This window comes from Homarus americanus, unplaced genomic scaffold, assembly GCF_018991925.1.
Source record: "Homarus americanus isolate GMGI-L3 unplaced genomic scaffold, GMGI_Hamer_2.0 scaffold33468, whole genome shotgun sequence".
In the NCBI taxonomy this organism is placed as follows: Eukaryota; Metazoa; Arthropoda; class Malacostraca; order Decapoda; family Nephropidae; genus Homarus; species Homarus americanus.
Window position 1 is genome coordinate 8,137,887 of NW_024714177.1, and position 22,930 is coordinate 8,160,816.

At 36.5% G+C, this 22,930-nt stretch overlaps 1 protein-coding gene across 1 annotated transcript in view; it reads left to right on the forward strand.

Annotated features, from left to right (window-relative positions):
• Nucleotides 1-7,724: 7,724 nt before the first annotated feature.
• Nucleotides 7,725-22,930, forward strand: part of LOC121877732 (NPC intracellular cholesterol transporter 1-like) — a gene marked incomplete in the record, with an annotated part of 29,231 nt that continues 14,025 nt past the window's right edge. Inside the window, 14 exon segments of the mRNA XM_042383590.1 lie at nt 7,725-7,911; nt 10,296-10,508; nt 11,790-11,900; nt 12,126-12,316; nt 13,102-13,300; nt 15,265-15,390; nt 16,203-16,319; nt 16,585-16,802; nt 17,067-17,156; nt 17,612-17,778; nt 18,370-18,570; nt 21,349-21,538; nt 21,701-21,817; nt 22,018-22,198. Coding sequence (XP_042239524.1) covers nt 7,800-7,911; nt 10,296-10,508; nt 11,790-11,900; nt 12,126-12,316; nt 13,102-13,300; nt 15,265-15,390; nt 16,203-16,319; nt 16,585-16,802; nt 17,067-17,156; nt 17,612-17,778; nt 18,370-18,570; nt 21,349-21,538; nt 21,701-21,817; nt 22,018-22,198 — 2,233 coding nt within the window.

A 22,930-nucleotide genomic window follows, 5' to 3' on the forward strand; every position in this document is an offset into this window, starting at 1 on the left:
ATGACGAGTTTGTTTAGTTCGGTATCACCTCAGAATGTCACTCGCTTAGAGATGGATATCGGAAGGGAAAGATGAGGGATAGAGACTTATGTGTAGTGTGGAGGGCAGGGATGATGAGACGGTATATACAACTGGGTTTTATAATTTACTCCATCCTTAAAACGTTGGCTTTCTGTCCTTGAAGGTTGACTCGGAGGGAGTAGTGGAACGAGACGTGTGTTACTTGACGGTTCGCTGCTTTTGAAAGTCCGTGTTAACAGAAGATTAGATAGATCGATTCATAACTTTATAATTAGCCTGATAGATTGTTAGGTACGTGGATGAATGGGTGATTAGTTGGGTGCAAGGATCGTTGAATGGATGAGTGGTGGTCTTGCTTGGCACTGTTGTCAGGGACGGTAGTCGGCGGCTCTTCCTTTACTTCATGTCTAAATTTGTACTTGTGCCAACTGAATATTACGGACTCAAAATCTGGAACCTGGTGTGTGTAGGGGGGTAAAGGATGTTGGGGAGGGAGGTGTATAGGGGAAGGGGTGTTGGGTAGAGGTGAGGTGTTGATTCACTGGTCCATATTACCTAGGGTGTGTGCGTGCGTGTAGCCGTCTGGAGGTTACTGTTTACTGAGATAGATAGATAGTTAGTTGTTTATTCATTTTATGCAGCATGTATATGGACCATAGACCTGACCTCAGCTTATTGGCTCGTCGTGTCCTCATAGTGTTAAGAGTGACGGTCTTTTGTGCGCTAGACACTCGCGGTTGACACCCTTACAAGGAGATTCCATTCATATTAGGCCATTTTAGGTGATTTTTTTTTTGGGTGGGGGGGGTAATATTAAAACTTGTGTTGTAACTGATGCATGATTTGTGTTTATATTTTTGAGGACCAGTCAGCCCACAGGTTCAGCTAGCAGGAAGGTATTGTCTAGAGTCTTGGTGAGCAGGTCTTAGGGGGTTCTTGGAGTCGTGTGTGAGAACATACCTGGACAGTGTTAAGGGTTCTGGTGGTGTTAGCTTCAGTGCCTACCTGTGAGGGGAGCCAGAATATTATGGCTGGGTATAAAATTATAAATTATGTTGTGGGCGTGAAACCAAGAATATAAAGTGTGTCACAAAAATACGAGCTCATGGTGTAGTGCCAGAGTAGTAAGCTGGTGCCTCTGCCACGGTGAAACTGTTTCATTAAAAGATATATCTTGAGGAAGAGAGGATTATTATATGTAAATATCTCTCTCTCTCTCTCTCTCTCTCTGAAGGCCAACACATACGTCACCACCGTGGAAAACGGAATGTGTGCTCACCGCTACGTCATCGTTGCAAGATGCCATATCATAGATTTTAGTTTTTATTTAATATATGATCATTTCGCTGCATAAATAGTATTACAGATAGAGTAGATACAGGTGGTAATGTCTTACTGTTTTTGTTGTCACTAATCCAAGGGTAAAACTAGTAATATAAGTTCGTTGCATAAATGGTGATCAGAGAAGGTGACGTCATAGTTGTGCTGAGGATTTTGATGTCATTTATTTACAGTGCAGGAGGGCGAAGTTGTTAGATGTCGCCATAATGAACATCTAAACAAATTCATTTTAAGCATTATGGGCTGCAGCATAAATAAAATTAATTGGTGAGTAGAGAAAATTAATTTGAAACAAAGATGTTGTAAATATTGTGTGTTGTTGATGGTCAAATATATTTATATTTACCTGAATTATTTTTGCCCTTTGTAAAGCAAAATGGCAGGTGGTGCTGGAGGTGAGTGAGAGGGGTGACGTCACGGCTTATGTCGGAGGTGATTTCTGGAACCACCTCCACCACCCACACCGGGTTCACCACCACCACTTCCTCCATCATGTCATTAGTGTCTGTGCTATAATCATCCTCTAAGTCATGGCCACAATTAGTAAGGTTTTATGGTTGTGTTTCTTAATTATACTTCCTGTTGTGTTGTAAATCATGATAGGAATCAGAGCGTCCCTGTTGTGGTTACGATAAGCTGTTGATAATTCCTTTCTTTGTACCTACTGCCAATAATAATAATAATAATACCGTAATAAAGATAAACTATAAAACAGGTGATAGTGATAATAGTAATGACGATAATAATTGTAATGTTATACTATTTTTTCACCTGCTGTTTCTTTCCCACAATGGTAATACAATCTTCAATAAGGTCGTTGATTGTGTTACCTCCCGAGAACTGGTTACCTGCACCACTGAAAAAGAACAGCGTGTGTGTGTGTGTGTGTTATAAGCCACCCCAACCAACAGTAGACACGGAGCTATACATTTTAACTTCGTGTGTTTATGACGACCAAGAACGAGGTAGACGGTTGCCTTCCTCTACACATTTCCTTAATGAATGTTTGACCCATATTGTTACGAGGACTGTTTGTGGGTGGACAGGAACACCCCCAAACTGATGATGGGGATGAGGAATGTGAAGTGTGGGGTGAGAATGGCGCCCTTCCCGGTATGAGAGCAGGTAGTGGTGTTGATGGTGAGTTGGGATTTGAAAGAACAGTAAAGGTAATGGGGTGGTCGAATGGAAGGGAGAGTGCAGTTACATATGAATACATGTGAAGTGAATACGTAGTTGAAGAAGAGAGTCCTAGAAGAAGGCATGGCAGAAGGGAAGAGTTAGGGATGAAAGCAGTAGTTGAGGATGAGAAGCTAATGCTGGTGGCTGGGGTGGAATCTAAAGAGCAGAGGAGACATTGTTAATAGTGGTAGAGGAGGGCACGAAGATGAAATTGTTGGTGAGAGAGGATGGGGGATATACTGTAGGTTAACATGTCTGACCGCCATTACCCTGATTATCGTCACGGGAGACAGACGGGGAAGAAGGAGGGGAGGGAAAGAAGTGGTTGAAGAAGGAATGAGAAACGAGAGGTAGGAGTAATATAAGGAAAATAAGAGAAATGGTAGAGGGATGGAGCGAAGTAGAAGATTTAAAGAGGAAGAGTGTCAGTGAAAATAGAAAAGGGAGAAATAAAAGAGGAAAGTGGAAAAGAAAAACAATAAACTAGGTGTGTCATGAGACTGACACTCCACATACAGTAACTTCACCGGTTTAGCTTACAATGGCAATGTTAGAAAGACTAGAACGAGTCACCCGAGATGAGCTTCACGTTAGTACACAGACGACGCTCACCAAGGTACAGTATACCAGTAAACTGAGCCTCATGCATAAAACAATATAATCTACTCTGTATAGTATACGTACAGTGTCTCAGCCCTCCACGCGGCGCATTTTGATACTGTAATGAAAACTATGGGTGAGTCTAACGATTTTTCTGAAAAGTAAAACAAGTAGTTGCTGAGCTGATTGTATAAGATTTATACCCAAGAGCGTTGTTGATGACGTGTAGTAGTTTACTGTGATGGGTAAAGTTCAGAAGGTATTGTTTTGATTTATCCAGGAAGTGATCAGCATTAGTAGGACATAAAATAATGTTACTCGAGTCTGTCTTACCAGATTTATTGTAAGGTTTCTCCATTTTGTGCCATTCAGTCGTGTAATTTCACGTGCATCTTGATAGGGCCAATTGTAAGAACAGTCTTGGGGTGTACGATGCCATTTACGATGACCTTCTTGCCCTGATCTTGTTTCAGTTATACCATCCCTTTGAAGCTCTGGAGAGATCTCGAAGTTTCGATATTTTGAGTACAGCACTAGCTAATAATTCCCACCAGGAAACTTGCTTCAAGATTCCTCCAAAGCTTCGAAAAGTGCAGAATTCCATGTGTTAAAGGCGATATTGCTGAAAAAAGACCAGGGCAGGAAGGTCATCGTAAATGGCATCGTACACCCCACGACTGTTCTTACAATTGGCCCTTAATTACTATACCATCACTTGAAGAATAAATCATAGTAACGTTTCTGCATTTTTTAGCTTGTAGATACATCAAAGTTTTTGGTTAATCGTGGTTTTACCAATACTGTAGATGGTTAATTATAATAGTTGTGGAGCTGTGTCGTTTTAACATTTTTACTTCACATGTTGTAGTATACAAGTAGAATTTGGATTGAAGGTAACTGTTTTGGTATGTAGGTTTGACGTTTTGTTTCAGTAACAGAATCTTCCCTTTGGCCTGTTAAGAAATAAAGTTATTTTCAAGGTGTTAGGTGTATGATGATAGCAGCAGTAGGTAGTGAGAGTAAAGGTGTTCCTGCTGGTGGGATGGCTCGTGTGGGCAGCTGATATGACTGGCCAACTGGTGGAATTAGCTTGTGATTCACGCATTTCCTCCGGACAAGATAATTTGCAGGATACTGGGATGATAATTTGGAGTTGAGGCTACCCTGGCACCCTAAACCAGGTCAAGGCTGGGCTTGTCCTCCAGGGAATTTCGGGAGGATAGGTCAAGCCAGCTATTAGGTTCCCTGGCAGGATACCTAATGGAACGATGTGTGAATTGCCAGGCATATTTAGGTCACGGGGAAAGACGAATCCCTCCCGGAGGTAGGTGCGCTGGACATGACTTCGTACCGGCTATAGGGAACCCCTAAAACGTGTGTGTGTGTCCGGTTGATTTACTGCCTATAGGTGTCTTGGACTGTAACAGCTTTTATGTACTGTTCATGTGTAACAATTGAATATGATTAGTATAACTGAAGACTAAAAACAGGTTTTTAGAACAGTGCAGAGAACAGTTGTACTAAAAAAATAAACATGTTATACCTACTGTACAGCTATCTTGTAGAAACACAGATATTCTGGTAGTAATAATAATATTAATACGAACAATAACTAATGATAATAGTAACAACAATGCTAATATTAATAATAATAAAAAAGTGAAATGGCTAGACTTATCATCTGCTTCTCATGCATTAAGTATAAGGTGGACAATGTGATTACATCCCACTTGGGCGATCATCTGGTTTATGTTATTTAACGTAACGTAACATAATCTAACCTGATCATGTAATTTAAAAGGATAAAAATCGCATAAAACAGACGATCATCCAGGTGGGAATCGTACAAGTGGGATAACACCGGACAGTGTATAAACTCGGACCTGGATTTTTTTTTTCATGTCAAGTTTGTTTATATCTCAGAGTTCAGCCTACTTCCCGAAGTCATGCAACAAAAATTATTTTTATACAAAACAAAATAACACCACGAATGAAGTCCCATGAGGATTACCTCGCATGGGAAGCCCTGCGTGTTGATTGTTCAATTCGAAATTCATCGAACCCTTCCTGAAAGATATTTTCTTTTACCGGGTGCATGTGTACTACCGTGAGTATTGTGGGTGTGCTTACTGTGTCGCAATGTGACTGCTGGCGTACATTTATGTGTCGTGGCGTGTTTACTCGGTTTTGAGGTCGCTTCCGGTTACCTCTCATCTCTCAAGCTTCCCGGCTCACAATCTAATTAAAAGTTCTAATTGCCTATCTCATCATTTTCGTGGTCGAAGTGATAATTTCTTTGTGCTTCACGAAGGCAACTTGGTTGTGACATTGGCGTCTGCGCTGAAATGAGTACGGACATCTGTACTTGCATTTGTACCCTTTCCCTCAAATTATTGCGACCCCCATTTTGTCCTTGAAAACTTAAGATGCAGCTGATAGAGCCATTAACCTGATGTAACCAAAACACCAGGAAAAACTATCTTTGTTTGTACCCAAGAGAATAGTACTCAATTCTTAAATGTGTTGAGAAAGCAAGACGTACCCCAAAAATTATCTTGTACACCCCCCTGCCCTCTTCCGTCGATTTGAGAAAATGGTTGGTGCTGTTTTCTTTTTTGTTGTCCGGTCGATTACTCAGCCACTTTTTTTTTTTTTCTAGAAAGCTGAAATATGGACACAATAATGACCAAGGATTTAGGATAGAAAAAAGTCATTAGCTTGATATAAACGTAAAACACAAAGAATATACATGTACTCTGTTAAAGTCAACATATGCTCTTACTGATATTATGATAAACTAAAGAAAATGATAAATAAGTTAATTCCCTTGTCGTGTACTTACAGTACAGTACACATACAGTAAACACACGTACCCTCTGTGAAGATTTTGCAAGAAACACATTGACGTACATATGGAACTCAGTGCATCTGTCCTTGTCGATAGAATACATGTATTATTACTGTACTTCAGCGTCTAAGGCTGGACTGCTCATGAAAGGTTAAAAGTTACACTAGTTCTTTAACAATTAAAAATTTATGAAATAGCGAATGCTCGGAGTTGTTCCTGACAGCAGGATATTGAGTAACTATGGGTAAGACGTAATTTCATCTGAGCTCTCTCCCCGAACTGCTTTTTTGTGCTTGTCCAAGTCCACATGAGTTGGCAAGTCAAGAACGCCTTTATTTGCCACCGAGACGTAAGTACCAGGTTTACATACCCAGAACTCAGCTTACCAATCTTCTCTGCCATTTCGAAAACATGGGAATTTACTTTTCAGTTCTGCCGTGAATTTACACTTTCATTTTGGCATTGTATTTGAGGATTGAAAAGTGAGAAATAAAATATTGTACAGTAAACCGCTTTGGAAGGAATGCCTCTGTACACAGTACAGTCTGAAAAGACACGGGAGTCACTGACTGAACATTTGGCACGTAATTTCATATCAGAGTTGACAGTCTAATGTTGTTAGAGTTTATCAGAGAAATTGCTAGAATGTCGATATGATCTACATCCTCCAGAAAATTATTCTTGTTTTGTTAGAATATCAGTCAAACTTGATATATGTATGATGTTTATAGGCTAGTATTTGCTATGTAAGTGAATTTCGCTTCATTAGCCACAAAACCGCTAAAATGGTAACCCTGGACACGATTACATCTGTCCAAGACGACGTAACGAACTAGACAAGTCTCATAATCGAAATCCCGTGTCTGATGTCATTCACTCTTATAATATATTAATTCTTCTTTAGAAAGATAATAAGGACGAAATTCCGGACATTTTTTAATATTTGAAAATTCCCCCCGGACGCAGATTGAGGACCAAAATGGAGGACATGTCCGGTAAAATCCGGACGTATGGTAACCCTACCTTCGTGTGATTAAAATTTGACCGTTACTTTATGATGATACACTGTTTCCTTTCAGGGTGTTATTTTTCCTGTTCTTTCCCTCATTTATACCATAGGACGTGGGTGTTTATGGTGGTAGAGTCAGGTGCACGCGGGGACACTCGCTACCCATTGTGTTAATGGAAAAGTAACCAGCCAACCAGAATGCCAGTTTACTTACTTTGGATACACAGTACTGTTTACTGTATGGTTAAAGTCATAAACAAAAGCCGCCTAATGTATCCGTTAAATTATTCATAATCCGTTAATCACAGAACTTATTTGAAGGTATTTGGACAAACTACAATACTGTACATAATTGTTTTAGTTTAACATCCACACCATGTTGTATCAGTCCTAAGATAAATGTCTATAGTTCTTAAACCTTATTATGTACAATATAACTAGGGGTGAACAACGTACTGATAAGAGTTACTCAGTTAAAATAATGAAATACAGTATTGACACTTCATTCTGCCTACCGCTAACACTAACCCTATAAGCAGTTGAAAGTGTGATACAATATGTGTTTATTTTTACTGTATTATACTGCCCTAATGAACCATGGGCCTCTAGTATGTAAATGTGAAAATCTTTTTAATTCGTGTGGATATACTCATGAAAAGCATGGAAAGTCGTGGCTGTGCCATTTCTCTAAATGATTTTCGTGTGAAAGAACCCAACTTTTTGCAGGAATATTTCTAATTCATAGCCCTTCATTCACAGGTTGATTGTGGCCAGTGTATTTGGTACGACCATTGTGGGATGAGTGAACGTGGTTACCTCAACTGTGCCTACAATGGCACCGCCAAACGCATATCAAGAGCAGGCATCAGTATACTCAATCAAACATGTCCAGAACTTGTCTCAGAATTCAGTAAGTATGTCATGGTAGCTTTGTATAAAAAATAAATTGTTTGTTGGTGTGGGTGTCAAATGTGAATTGAAGCTTTGTGTCATTACAAATATTTGCTAATACAGTACTGTATTGTGTATAGTTATGTTGTACACTTGGAGTTCATCTTTCAGACAACGCCAAGTATTATTTTATCAAACAGTATATCATGATCAGTTATATTTCATTTATTTATTTAATTTTTCTTGTTATCTGCAAATCCTAATTTTTCCAAGGGTTCTTTCAGAGGAGGTTGCCACATTAAGGAGGCTCCAGGCTTTCCTTTCACTGGACATCATTTTTATCCTCTATTGCCCTTATCTCCTTTACCATTCTCCTTAATGTATTGTTCCATCTTTTCCTCCCATGATGTAGGTGGTCTCCTTCTACCAGCACACATACTATATCACATGCCTCTGTACCCTTGTTTTATTATCCTCTGCTCTTGCATCATTTTAATTTGTGCATATCATCTTGGCTACAGAGATGCAGGGTTGCTTCTTGGACTATATAATAGTTCTGAAGTCCCAGATGCAACCCTGCATCTATGTAGCTTGAATTGTAGATTACTGTAGTCCACTTCTTTCTGAGCTTATGTTCGACTGCTATGATTTAGGAAGTTATATACAGTACAGTACTTTGCAGTACTTTGTCTTGAGTTTTTTCCTTGCTTCCAGGCTCACAATCCATCCCTTGATGATAATCCCACCCTGATCACCCTCCTTCCAAATATTATTCACTTCCTAATTGCACTATTCATTACTGTACAGTATATCATTCTTACTTACCATCACCTCATCCAGTATTTCACTCTTTATTACGATTTTTAATTTTAGTTTGAAAGATATTTTATTGTGTGGTTTACAAAATCCCACTTCATAAAACTCCTTCCTCTCAAAAGCCATTTTCACTTCACTGTTATTCATTTATCAACTTTCATAGTTCACAAAAAACTCATATTTCTCCCTCACTCTCACTTTCACTGCAGCTTCATAGCTCTTGCATACTGTACTGTACTGTACTGTACAGTACAGTATTTTCACAGGTATACCGGGGTACTTAGAAGATTGATTACTTTATAGTTTTGCATTATTCCTCACCACCTTTTCTCATGCTGTATTGTTCTGTTCTGTACTGTACTGTACTGTACTGTACTGTACTGTACTGTACTATTATACCCTTTGGCCAGTCATCTGGCATAGGCAGTGCTGGGTTTAGACCTGTGGAGGCCCCCCTCAATTATACCACCTAAGAGGGTGGGGTGGAAAGTGAAGCGAGCCTAAACATCTGGGAGTTCCGGGGGGGCGCTGTAAACCCCCCGGGAAAATTTTGAAATTTGAACACTGCTTTGGAGAATTTTTAAGCCATATGCAGTTATATTGATGAAATTAGAACATTGATAAATTTTTGATTAACTGTATATTTATTGATAGTGTACAATTTCCCAACACAGAAAAGTGAGACATGACTGGAGTCATTCACGTGGTTTCAAGTCGACCAGCCCTGATATAGCTACTACCGCACATGTCAAAAATTTTCAAGAGACTTCACAGAAAAGAATATATTAGTTATTACAGAGAGATGATTCTTTGCATTATTAATCAGATAAACCTCTACTCAAATAATGGTTCTGTCCAAGAATGCATGTACAGTATAGGCTTCTTTTAAGTCCAAGGTCAGATGTAATATGTGGAGGCCCCCAGATTGTGGAGGCCCCTGGGCAGCTGCCCACTTTGCCCACTCCTGAATCCAGCCCTGGGTAAAGGACTATCCCTGCTCTCCATGCCATCTGACATAGTGTACAGTACTGTACTCATATTGGAATATCACTTATTATTTTCCTGTTTGAAATCATCAGAGGGTTGATTATGCAGGAACATCCTAAAGGAATTTACTTTTTGATTACTGTGTTTGTTAACTGTCCAAGAATCAGCAGCTAAGTTCAGTCTTCAAGCTGTAATTTTGCCTGATTTAACTCTACAAAAGATAGAAACAGAGATAGGAGAAGAATGAAATGAGAAGGAAGGGTAGAAATGGTAAAAAAAAAAAAAAGTACCCTGTAGTAAGAAATTCTGATCTGAATTCTAGATCAGCATTTAAAAATGTATAACAAAAACATCACTATGGGTATTGGTAAAACTTTAAAACTAGAAATATAACGTAGTGTTCATTAGACAATGTACAGTACTGTACTTAGCTACCGGTAATGTTAAAACAAATACAGTATAGTAGATTATAAGAAGTTATAGTTACCTCTTTTACACTTGATTTTATTTGTGATAACAGTATTATGTACTTCAGGTATTTGTAATTGCAGCAATGATATGTATAGTGTATTTATACTTTCTTTTTATTTTATTTAACAGTGACTGAAGATGGCCATCTTGACACGTGTTGCAATGATAAACAGGCACTCGCCCTGTCTCGATCTTTAGATATGATGAAGATGTTTCTTGTGCGCTGTCCAGCATGCATGAGAAATATGCGCATACCCTTTTGCTACATGACATGCTCTCCACAACAAGCAGATTTCCTCGAGCCAGTCAAATATGATCCTGTAACAGTAGCACAAAAAGAAGGTACTAGTGATAATGTATGGCACTGTATTTATAATGTGAAGGTAATCACTTAATTGTGCAGCTCCTTTAGGACCTTAAATTTTTTATAATCATAGAGAAGCCAGATGTTATTGTTTGTTTTTGCTTGAACAAAGGACTACTGTACAATACAGTATTGTAATTGGGTACTTTTCACTCATTCTGCTATCCATCAATGCTATTAGCAACCTTGCTTGAACTAGCTATTGCCATGAACTATTTTATTTATTTTTTCCTAATTTCTTTAAATTGATTGTGAAGACACAGATTCCTCTTGGGTTTAGAAGTACAGGTATAGATGTAATGAGATGGGAAGGTTTCTTGCCCTGGTTTCTTGTCACTTGTCTTATTAATTGAGGTAAATACATTCCAATCCCTTGCAAATGTTGGCATCTGTAATACCCAATTTGCAGGTACAGGTACTGTACATTTTAACACCAAAAATTCACAATTACTGTACAGTACTGTGTGTGTGTGTGCCTCATCAAGATGAGGTAGAGTTAATAGGTTCCTTGTGAAACACCAATACCACTGGTGGTCCACTCACTTAAACACATCCATGTGTGGAGCAGGCAGTTGCGCGTTCCACCTGAGGTGCAGCACGGACCCGGGGTACATGCACAAAATATAGTACAGTACTGTACCAATTTGGATGGTTTCCATGTAATTAATTTAGAAGTGTGGTGGTGCAGTCATAATTTTGGCATACTTTAATTGCATATTCTGGGGGATTGTAGGTAAAATATTACAAAACTAGCGCAGCATTGGCATTTTGGTGTTTGTCTCCAGTGGCCACAGCCTTTCCTGGAGATCAGGTTCACCCTAAAACCAATACTTTGGCTCTTTAATCTTAAGCATGAAAGAAGCTCAGTTAGAGATGAGAATCACAGAAGAGGCCAGATTAGTTAACTAAGCTAAAATAGATTACATGTAGTATTTTAGTTATATTCATGGCTCACATGTTTTGAAGTGATGAAAAAATATTTTCATGGCATCTCAGGGCTTCCTGGTCACTTTATAAAAACAAAACAAAAAACAACATACAGTATTGTACTGTACTGAGAATGGTTAACTTTCTGACAGAATAGTAACCTGTTGCTAGAACAAGTCTCCAGGCCAAGGCAGTCTCACCCTAGAGGGGTCTATTGCAATGGAGTTTCAGTATCTTGATGACCTAGATGTAAAAAAGGTGTGGTTCTGTGTTTGCTTGATAAAGTCCTATATTACAGAGAAACATGAATTAATGTAAAAACAATATTTCAGGAAATCACACAGTTACAGATATGAAATTCTATCTATCAAAGGATTTTGTGGAAAAGGTTTATGCCTCCTGTAGAGATGTTGTTTCACCATCCACCAATGACAGAGTCATGGGTGAGTATTTTCTTGCATTGTTTTAAATAACTTTGTATATCAAGGCTAGATATACAGTACAGCAGTATAATATTCATTCTTGTGATTTGCATGTTGGTTGAGAAAATTTTATAAATGAACAGCTCATTGAATTCATAACACTGTTTTTGACTATATTGAGTGAATATTTAATATAATGTATACAGGACTTGATGTACAATTGTTAAATATTTCTTTTACTTCCAGGTTTGTTTTGTGGGCATTGGGGTGCTGCACGTTGCACTGGAGAGCGACTCTTTAATTATTTGGGAAACTATAACAACAATGTTCACACCCCAATAAACATCCAGTACCAGTACTTGAGAGACCTTGAAGAGAGTCCTGAGGGCATCTTACCTTTGAATCAAACTGCACAACCTTGCAATTTAGAGTTAGAGGTATGGTTGTGTTTGTTTGTTTTTATTATTGTGTATCCCACATTGAACAACAAAAATATGACTGTTTACTGTCAGCTGTTGTTTGTATATTTCTTCGGTTAATATTGACGACTGACCCGTCGCAGCGTAATTTGTTTTGGTGGATCTTTTCTTACTATATTTTCATTGCTGGGTTCAGATACTGTGTGGTATTCATTTCTTGGCAAATATTTTGTTTGGTAGGTAATTAGGCCTCTAGGCTTGCACTTGCGGTACTACTTCTTCTTTCTCGGCGATAAATCGGTATGGCAGCCTGATCCATGCTCATTGTTGTCCTCCACTCGGTGTTTGTGTATGAGCTGCTCGGTCTAAACGGCTTCTCTCACGCCCACAAAAAACGTGAAGTTAAACCCTATCATAGTAAGTTCTTTCTGTTTAATATGTAGGGGAGGCTTGGAAGTTAGGTAAGGTTAAGATGGTTTCCATGGTTAGGTTGGTGCGGTCTTTTAACAACGCGTTGGCTGTGTGTGTTTCTTATCAACTAAGGTTAGATTAAGTATAATTTAGAAATGACCCCATTTTAACACATTTGCCCAAACTACGATAGTGTCAACTGCAAAACACAGTGAAATTGCGGCATTTTTTACTTAATTTTCTATGAAAAATCTGCGACGGGTTTGTCATCTGTAAATACCATTTCTTCTTACTGGATTTGCCAGTATAACTATTTAATTTATATTTTGGTAATTTTTGTAGATTACTAAGAAATTTATATCATGTACTGTACTTTACTTGTTTGCCACCAGGGGAGTATAGCTTGCTCATGTGCTGACTGTCAGAGTTCATGTCCCATCATACCTGACACTTGGGATGCGCCTGGTGAACCGTGGATAATGTTTGGCTATGATGGCCTGGCTGTGGCAATGGCTCTTACTGCAGTCTTATTTTCTGTCACCTTCTTGGTGATATTTGCTTATTGCCACAAGCGGAATAAGAGATACACTGGTGAGTACAGTAAGAACATAGCTGCAACCCTTGAAGTTTTTTGTAGTTTAGGTATACCTAGTGTTGTGGTGTTAATGTATTTGTTGTTTATTAGTATGGGGTGGTTGTATGTACTCAGACTGCTTTTTTTTTCTTTTTTTTTTATTCAAGAAATCACATGGCAGAACTCTTTAGCTACTTTATATTTACATTAGATTAATGAATATTTCTCACAAATAATTTTTTTTCCTGTTAACTTTCATTATTTCACAGTGATAAATAGTACATTTCCACTGTATAGAAGTACTTTCAGGGAGGCATGAAATACTTGGATGGAGATACTTTTGCTTTGGTATAGCTTGACTGTTGAATAAATTTGCAGCTTTTTGCATGTTGCTTACTATCATAGATACTGAGCTTGATATAGTGCTGATCTTTGAGCAGGAACAGCACACACCTTTTTCAAGGAGATGTGTTATCACTTGATTTGCAAATTGCTTGCTTGTTTGGACAGTACAGGTATTTTATTTTGTGCTCCAATTACTGAGCGATGCAGGGTTATTAGATTACAACTGTTAAACTAAGAATTTGATATAGTAGAAGAAATTAAAATTTTGGTTCCCTGCCCAAGGGGCTGAATCTGGCAGTTTATGTTTTAATTTTTATTTGTATAGCAGGTCACACTGGTTCTTCAGGGTGGGGTAGGGTTTTGCTGTTATTCCAGCAGTGGTTCTTGTTTGATTGAGAAAGGTATTTATGTTGAAACATTATTTCTGTTTCTGGCTTAATCAGTTCTATGTACTGTACTGTACTGTAATTAGAAGATTTATAATCAGACCTAGCCTGTATGAATGAACATATAATCTTTTATTACTTAGATATGAATTCAAAGTGTTCCTGGGTTAAAGATGCTAAGATTATTGAATCTCCATGTAAGTGGGGTTTTTTATTTACTTTTTTTATTTAAGGATTTTGTTTGTTTTGGTTAATTTTAACAGTTAAAGTTAGGGAACAGATAACTGTTAATAGGATTTCATATTTCGATTTTGAATAATTTTTTCCTTTTGGGTAATGTTTTGTGTTAGCTTTCTCAGTTTTAAGCTTGATAAGGGATTTACTTGTGCTTGGTTTTACAGAAGCAATTTTCTGTTAAAGAATAATTTTTGTGTACTGATTGCAGACGAAGTAAAGGTGTTGATCTTCCTGATAAAAGTAGATAAACAACAGAAGACAATACCAGGTATAAGGCATTGATCCACTTTTGCAACAGCATCTGCATATATAAGCACCATGCTCTGTTGCATTGAGGCATGATATTCATTTGTGGAATACTTTTAAGAAGCCTACATGCAAATTTGTAATGTGCATATCTCCAGACTCTGTTGCAACTTGCATGATGGGTGTGATGCAAAATCAGAATACTGTATACAATACAATATACTGTATATATATATATATATATATATATATATATATATATATATATATATATATATATATATATATATATATATATATATATTTATATATATATATATCCTATTCAACTTACGACCTGCTTCAGTTGTAGCAAAATTTTGTCAAATTACGTATTTTCGAGTCCCAAAGTCAGTACACACACAAAATTTTCGTTTGTACAGTAATTCACTTTAAAATGGCTGGCAAGCTTAAAAGTGAGTGTTTTGTGGTGCTGAGAAGAAAAAGAGATGCTCATTTTAGATTTTCTTACGGCCATTTCGACTTAGGACCTGGATTTGGGTCCCTAACCCCGTCGTAAGTCGGGGGAGGATATATATATATATACTGTATATATATATATATATGCATTGCAGTACATAGTAATGGTGACTGAGTGGTTTGAAACTTTCTCTTGAAAATGTATAGTTGCATATAGTGTTTGGAATTAACTTTTAATAATTCCCTTTAACCTGTCAGTCTTTCCTTAAAGAAACAGTTTAATACTAATACAAGGTATCTCTCTGTAGCGGTGATGGTAGAACGTAGTATGCGAAACCCAGAAGAAATACGAACAGCTGTTGGGCGACGTCTAGCACATCTCTCTGACCCCCAAGCTCAGTTTGCTGGAGAAGATGAAAACTCTTTGCTTCATGGTAAGATCAACAACACGCTTTGTAAACCCTGATCAGCACCCAGCCTTTCTGACACTTCTAAATCTCTATCTTATTTCTGTATTTCTTATTCTTTTCATGCTATTCTTCCCATTTCTATATTGCTATCAAGCACACCATTTCTGTTGCTTCTAATTTACATCTTTCTCTTGCATCCAGAGTCTATGTTTCACTCTCATGTCATAGTATCGGCTTAATAATTCCTCTGTACACTCCTCAACTTTGCTTCTTTTGACTCACTTGTCTCTGTCCAGATATTTCTTAATGAACCTATTGCAGTACTTCCCTCCACTCTGCTACTCTATTATTCAACTGCTCACCCATTGTTCTATTATAAAGTACTGTTCCTATTTCTCGACAGGTCATATTTCACTCCACTTACATGGTACTGTTCTTTATTTCAGTTGTTTCTTTAAATTTTCATCACATATTCTTTCTTAGTCTCATTAACATTTATAACCCCTTTTCACTCTTCTTTCATTCTTCTTTGTCATTAACTTTCCAGTTGCTGTTTTCTTGTGTCTACCAAATAATGGTCCAACACTGTTCATCTTCTGTATCATTCTCCATTCCATTAATACATAGGGTATTCTAACAACCCTTTATTGTCGTGCCTACATGTACAGTACACTTTTATTAAGCCATATGCTCTTTGCTTAAGATTTAGATTGAATTAATAATCGAACTTCTTTTTCTTTGTGACATATTCCTTTACACCTGGGGAAAAACAAATGCATGTAATCTTACAAATTAAACTATTTTGGAGTTTATATTTTCATCCATTGTCTCTTCAGGACGTCCTACTACAGAAATGCCAGAGGTTGTAATGCATGATGAGCTCTCCATATTTGAGCGCATCACAAACTGGACACAGACGACTGTAGATCATCTTTTTACCAAGTGGGGCACGTGTAAGTTATCATTACAATATGTATTGAAGTTACTCGAGAATTTGATGCAATTTGAAATTATATTTTGTAAGATTTTGATTGTCAGATTTTAAACTTTATAAGTACTGGCTTTGGTAAGTTTCTTATTGAAATATATAATGATCTTCTCTAAAACATTAAATTGTTTACTTATTTTTTATTCACTTATATATTCCATGAATAATATGGAAGTGAATTTTCTAAAGTGATATCTGGATTAAAGAAGTACCTGTACTTCTATTTTCAGTATGTGCTTATCACCCATGGAAGGTGATGGGGATTGGCCTGATTGTGGCTGCATCATTGTGTGTTGGCATCATCTTCCTACAAATTACTACTGATCCCGTGGACTTGTGGGCTGCTCCTAATTCACGTGCTCGCATTGAGAAGGACTATTATGATGAGAATTTTGAGCCTTTCTATCGTACTGCCCAAATTTTCATTCGTCCAGTTGGCATTGAAAGCGTAAGAATTTTTATTTATTTATTTATTTTTTTCTCCCAATGCACTACTTTAGGTCTGGAGATCTTTGAATCAATATGAAATTGATGAGACAATTAATTTTTTGGTATTCAGCTGTTGGTGATGGGTAGACCCCCTCCTACCTTGTGGTCAAAATTGATGACAACCATGTTAAAGATGCTAATAAATAATATATGAAAATATATGGTTACTGATTTTATTAGCTACTGAAAGTTGTAATAGTATGCCAAAGTAATTGTTTTGCAGTTTGAACTGGATGGTGACACCTTTGGCCCAGTGTACAACAAGACCTTCCTCCTTGAAGTCTTAAGATTTCAAAACTACATTACAGAAGAGGTAGGTTATTAAGTACAAATGAATGACTTCTAGTAGCAAGATTAACCTCAGAACCCTTAGAAGTTTTCATACAAACAAATACAAAGCCTTGTTTTCACTTTTAACAGCAGTTTCAGCCATTTCAATTTCTTTTCACTTTTTCACATCAGGTACTGTTGTGTACATATACTGTATTAGACATGTGAATTTTTTTTTTGGTATTTTGCCTCCAATATCTTTTATCACTTTGTAACACTCCCCTGTGCACACATGCACAGGGAGTATTTACTTGTAAGCAAGAGAAGTGTGGGTGTGCAGGGAGTAAGAGAAGTGTGGGTATACTTGGCAGAGACTTTGAACATGTGATTCTGAGAGATGGTGTTATGAAGACTTAGTTTCTCTTAATCCCAATATTTGTTTTAATGTCTTACTATTGAATTTCATTCTATAAACATGTCTTTGTTCACTTATTTCAGATGGTAGCAGAGGTTAATGAGAAAAGTGTGTACCTGTTTGACATTTGTAACAAACCTCTTGCCCCTGACAACAACAACTGCAACATCCAGTCTATACTTAATTTTTGGCAGAATGATGAAGCTGTATTCAATAAATCAAATGAGCAACATGCAAACTTATGTATTGGGTGAGTATGGCAGTTCATTGAGGGAAGTTTTGTTCATCAGCCTTCTTGGTATTTTACCTTGCACTTTATTTGTTCACGTGTGTACACATTATAGCACAAAAAAGGGTGTATTATATTGTAGTATTACCTTCATTTATGGGTAATTTTCATTTAATTATAGAGTTTTGCCCATTAAGTTCTCAATTTTTCATTAGTTTTTGATGGATTTATTAGGAATGCTTTTTTTCATTTATAATTTATGCAAATCAAATTCCAGATGTGATGTATTCATATTCAGTGATGACTTTAATACATCCCTTTAAGTAACATAATTATAATATAGCCAACGGATATACAGTACAGAATATTTTCATTATCAAACTGTCACAATCATTCGTTCCACTGACCACTAGAATACCTCTTCCCAGGTACTGTACCTAGTATAATATTGCAAGTATGATCATTGACAAGTCAGATTTAAAGTAACTACTGTATTATAAATGCTATAGGTAAAAAGGATATAAAAAGATTTTTAAAGAAATATTATAAATATTCTTGAGGTATATCAAAAGATAGGAATATGTGGTTAACAGATTTGTTTTCCTCACACAGAAATGCATACCAGGAGCATTGCATGGGATCATATGGTGGTCCTGTTCTTCCACATGTAGCTCTTGGTGGATTTCTACAGTCAAATGAAACTCTGTCTGATGACCCAGACTATTTAAAGGCAAATACCCTTGTCATCACATTGCCTATCAACAACTTTTTCAACAAATCATTGCTCAAACCTGCTCTGGCATGGGAAAAAGTGTAAGTAGTGAATTACTGTGTATACTTGATGATTGTAATATGCAGTGCTTTTATATATATATATATATATATATATATATATATATATATATATATATATATATATATATATATATATATATATATATATATATATATATATATATATATATATATATATATATATATATATATATATATATATATATATATATATATATATATATATATATATATATATATATATATATATATATATATATATATATATATATATATATATATAGGTATTACTAACGCGGTTTCACTTAACGTGTTTTATCATATACGCGGTGCCTCGCCAGAGCTGAACTTTCACTTAACACGGATTTTTTCCACATATACGCGGTGAGTGTCCGGCTCGAGACGCTATTTTTAGATTTGCCCCACCCGCCACCCTGCCTGACTGCCTGTTTTAGCTCATAAAATTCATACAAATTACCCGGCCAGAATATAATTTACATTGCTGGAATTCTTATAATTTGGTGATCATTTTGAATATAAACATCATATATTTTGCATTAGACATACAATTTTTAGATAAAAATTTTTCTCTAGGTAACTATGTTATCTTTTGTGCAAAATATATGACATTTATATTCAAAATATTCCTGGTCTTACAAGGAATCCAGCAATGTCAATTATATTATCCTAACTTTAGTTTGAGGTATTATTTATTAAAATTTAGTGGTTATCCCACACATCTCCTTGGGACGGTTGGTGGGGGGTGGGGGGGAGGGAGGGACCGACCGACCATCTGTTACCCCGTGAAGAATTATTTATTTTTTTATTAACTGAAGATATTTGTTTTAGCTCATAAAATTCATACAAATTACCCGGTCAGAATATAATTTACATTGCTGGAATTCTTATAATTTGGTGATCATTTTGAATATAAACATCATATATTTTGCATTAAACATACAATTTTTAGATAAAAATTTTTCTCTAGGTAACTATGTTATCTTTTGTGCAAAATATATGACATTTATATTCAAAATATTCCTGGTCTTACAAGGAATCCAGCAATGTCAATTATATTATCCTAACTTTAATCTGAGGTATTATTTAATACTAAATGTTAAAAACTCTGGAAGGGAGGATTGGTGGGGGGGGGGGGAGGGTTGGGACTGACCGCGCGGTTGGAAGAGGGGGGGAGGCAAGGTGGGGTACTTTGATTGACAGATAGTGTCGTGAAGATTATTTTTTTTTTTATTAACTGAAGATATTTGTTTTAGCTCATAAAATTCATACAAATTACCCGGTCAGAATATAATTTACATTGCTGGAATTCTTATAATTTGGTGATCATTTTGAATATAAACATCATATATTTTGCATTAAACATACAAATTTTAGATAAAAATTTTTCTCTAGGTAACTATGTTATCTTTTGTGCAAAATATATGACATTTATATTCAAAATATTCCTGGTCTTACAAGGAATCCAGCAATGTCAATTGTATTATCCTAACTTTAGTTTGAGGTATTATTTATTAAAATTTAGTGGTTTTCCCCCAAAAATTTCTCTGAGAGGGAAGAGCCGGCAGTGTAGTGTGAGAGGGGGAGGGAGTTGAGTCCATTATTTGAATGGACATTAACTTGGCGACTGTATTTCTCTATTTCTCTTAAGTATTAATTGTGTGCATGTACCATCATAAAATTAAGATGTTATTTTTACTACAACATAGGTATGTGCCTTCAAAAAGTGGAGTTTGGGGGTCGGGCCGGTTTCTATTGGAATTAATCCCATATGTTCTGTTGTTCACTTAACGCGGATTTCACTTAACGCGGGACCCTCTGGGTTCAATTGACCGCGTTAAGTGGGGTACAACTGTATATATATATATATATATATATATATATATATATATATATATATAGTATATGCTATAACGAATCTAATTGGTTCTAGAACCTTGTTCGTTATAGCATTCGTTCGGATTAATCCTATAGGATTAATCCGTTCCGGGCCCCCAAATACAACCACTTAACACTGAAAAATATAATATAAAATTGTAAAAATTGTAAAAAAGTGCATAAATATGCATCTAAACCCCTGAAATAAAGAATATCATTAATACTTGTAATAAAAAAACAATAAATTAGTATTAAAAAAAAAATTTAAATGTTCGTTGTAGGAGTTTCGTTTGTTATAGCATTCTCAATTTTATACGTAAAACCGTTCGTTATAGGAATATTTGTAGTAGGATTCGTTCGTTATAGCATACCCCACTGTATATATATATGAAGAGTAATTATTGTTTCTCATTGTTAATAAGATATAAGAGTGTCGGAGAATGAATACTGTAGATGAGAATTGTATATTAAAATAGATGCATGGAAATTGAAGTGTCTTTGATGAATGTTTTGTCAAATACAGTAATCAATTTAATGAGAAAAGTGAACACAGTAGTGTTCAGTGAAGCCATCAAAGAATGTGGACTGGTTAATGCACTTTGCACCACTAAACAATGTAATATATGGATTTATATCGGTGACTATCTGGGATTAAGGTAAAGTTGGTATACTGCTCAAGAGAGAGTCTGTACACTATGTGGGTGTGAAGTAATGTGTGTAGCTGTAATTAATTTTGCTATACTGTACTGTAGTTTAAGAATGGTAGTTTATCTAGAAAATAATCAGTATTATATAGATTTTATGGATTATATTGGAACAAATTGAAAAACAAATATTTTTTGTGATTGTCTGATCATACTGGAGATCACTGGTGATTGCTAATGTAATTTTTCCTTGCAGATTCAATGAATATATGCTCAAGTACTCTCACCCCATGATGGACATAGCTTTCCGCTCTGAGCGATCCATTGAGGATGAACTGGAACGAATGAGCAAGTCTGATGTTCCTACTGTCATTATATCATATATTATTATGTTCCTCTACATTGCACTGGCACTGGGACACACCAACCAACTTACTCGCCTCTTGGTAAGATGACACTTGAGGGTTTTTTTAGAATAAATTCTCATGTATTAGTCTGTGCAAGTTGTGACCTGTAATATATGATCCATATACTGTACATATAATGGTAAATATTATGTGGTAGGAGATAAATTTTTTCATGAAAAATTACCATTTAATTTATTTCAGATCTCCACAAAAGTAACTCTTGGCCTGGGAGGTGTTCTCATTGTGCTGGTGTCAGTGTTTGCGGCCATTGGATTTTATGGTTACGTGGGGGTACCTTGTACAATGCTTATCATTGAGGTAAAGGCACTCTTTTTACACACACACACACACACACACACACACTGTGTTGCTCTAAAACAATGTATATTTAGTTCTGATATATTTTCCATCTAGACATTTCCTGCATTTAGCCAAAAATGAGACATAATATTACACAGTAGTGAGTTTTGATCATGATAGACCTCTAGTATGCTAAAAATATATATTTCTCTGTCCAGGTGATCCCATTCTTGGTACTGGCAGTAGGGGTTGACAACATCTTTATTCTTGTGGAAGCGTATGCTGGGTTGGACCGCACGGAAGAAGACACACGGCCACAGCTGATTGGTCGAGCTGTTGGGGCTGTTGGCCCCTCTATGTTGTTGTCTTCAATTTCTCAGTCATGTTGCTTTTTCTTGGGTTAGTTGACAGATTTATAGATATTTATTTAGTAATTAAGTGTTGTATATTGATTTACCATGTCTATAGACAATATTCATAAATGTATAGTCCGCCGAAAAAGTATCATTTGCCATGGGGTCGGTGTGATTCTAGGCTTTCCGAGCATTGTTACTCAACCTGTTTCTGAACGGTTAGTAGTTCTACATCTGCATGAATGAATATACAATAAACTATTTTGAACAATACATATATTAATATATAGCTTAATGGATTTATTGTTATATTGAAATTCAGTAGACCCTTGTGATTCGCGATTTCAGCGACATGCTGTAAGCAGATGGTGGCTAGCTTGCAAGCCTTTTCCCGCAGCACAACGAGTCACTCCACGCAACATCTCGTGTTGTACTCTCAATACTCTCGCGAATGGCAAGGGTCTACTGTACAGTATCTCGTACGCCATACAAGGAAGACTTCCTTCCCCAATCCTACCCCCATCTCTAGTTGTTGCTGATATGGCAAGCAGGCATACCAACTTATGATGATGCACTGAGGATCATATGAAAGTATTTTGTCTCGTGTTTCAAATTGTAGAGATTGAAAATCTATACTTTTTTGTGGAGACAGTACATAGACAGTGCAGGTGTGCAACCAATGTTAAACAGTAAATCAGTTCAATAAGAAAATCCCAACAAAGCTCTTTATCATATGTATATTTTCAGTAAGGTCATTTGCTGGAATATTTTGGTGTAC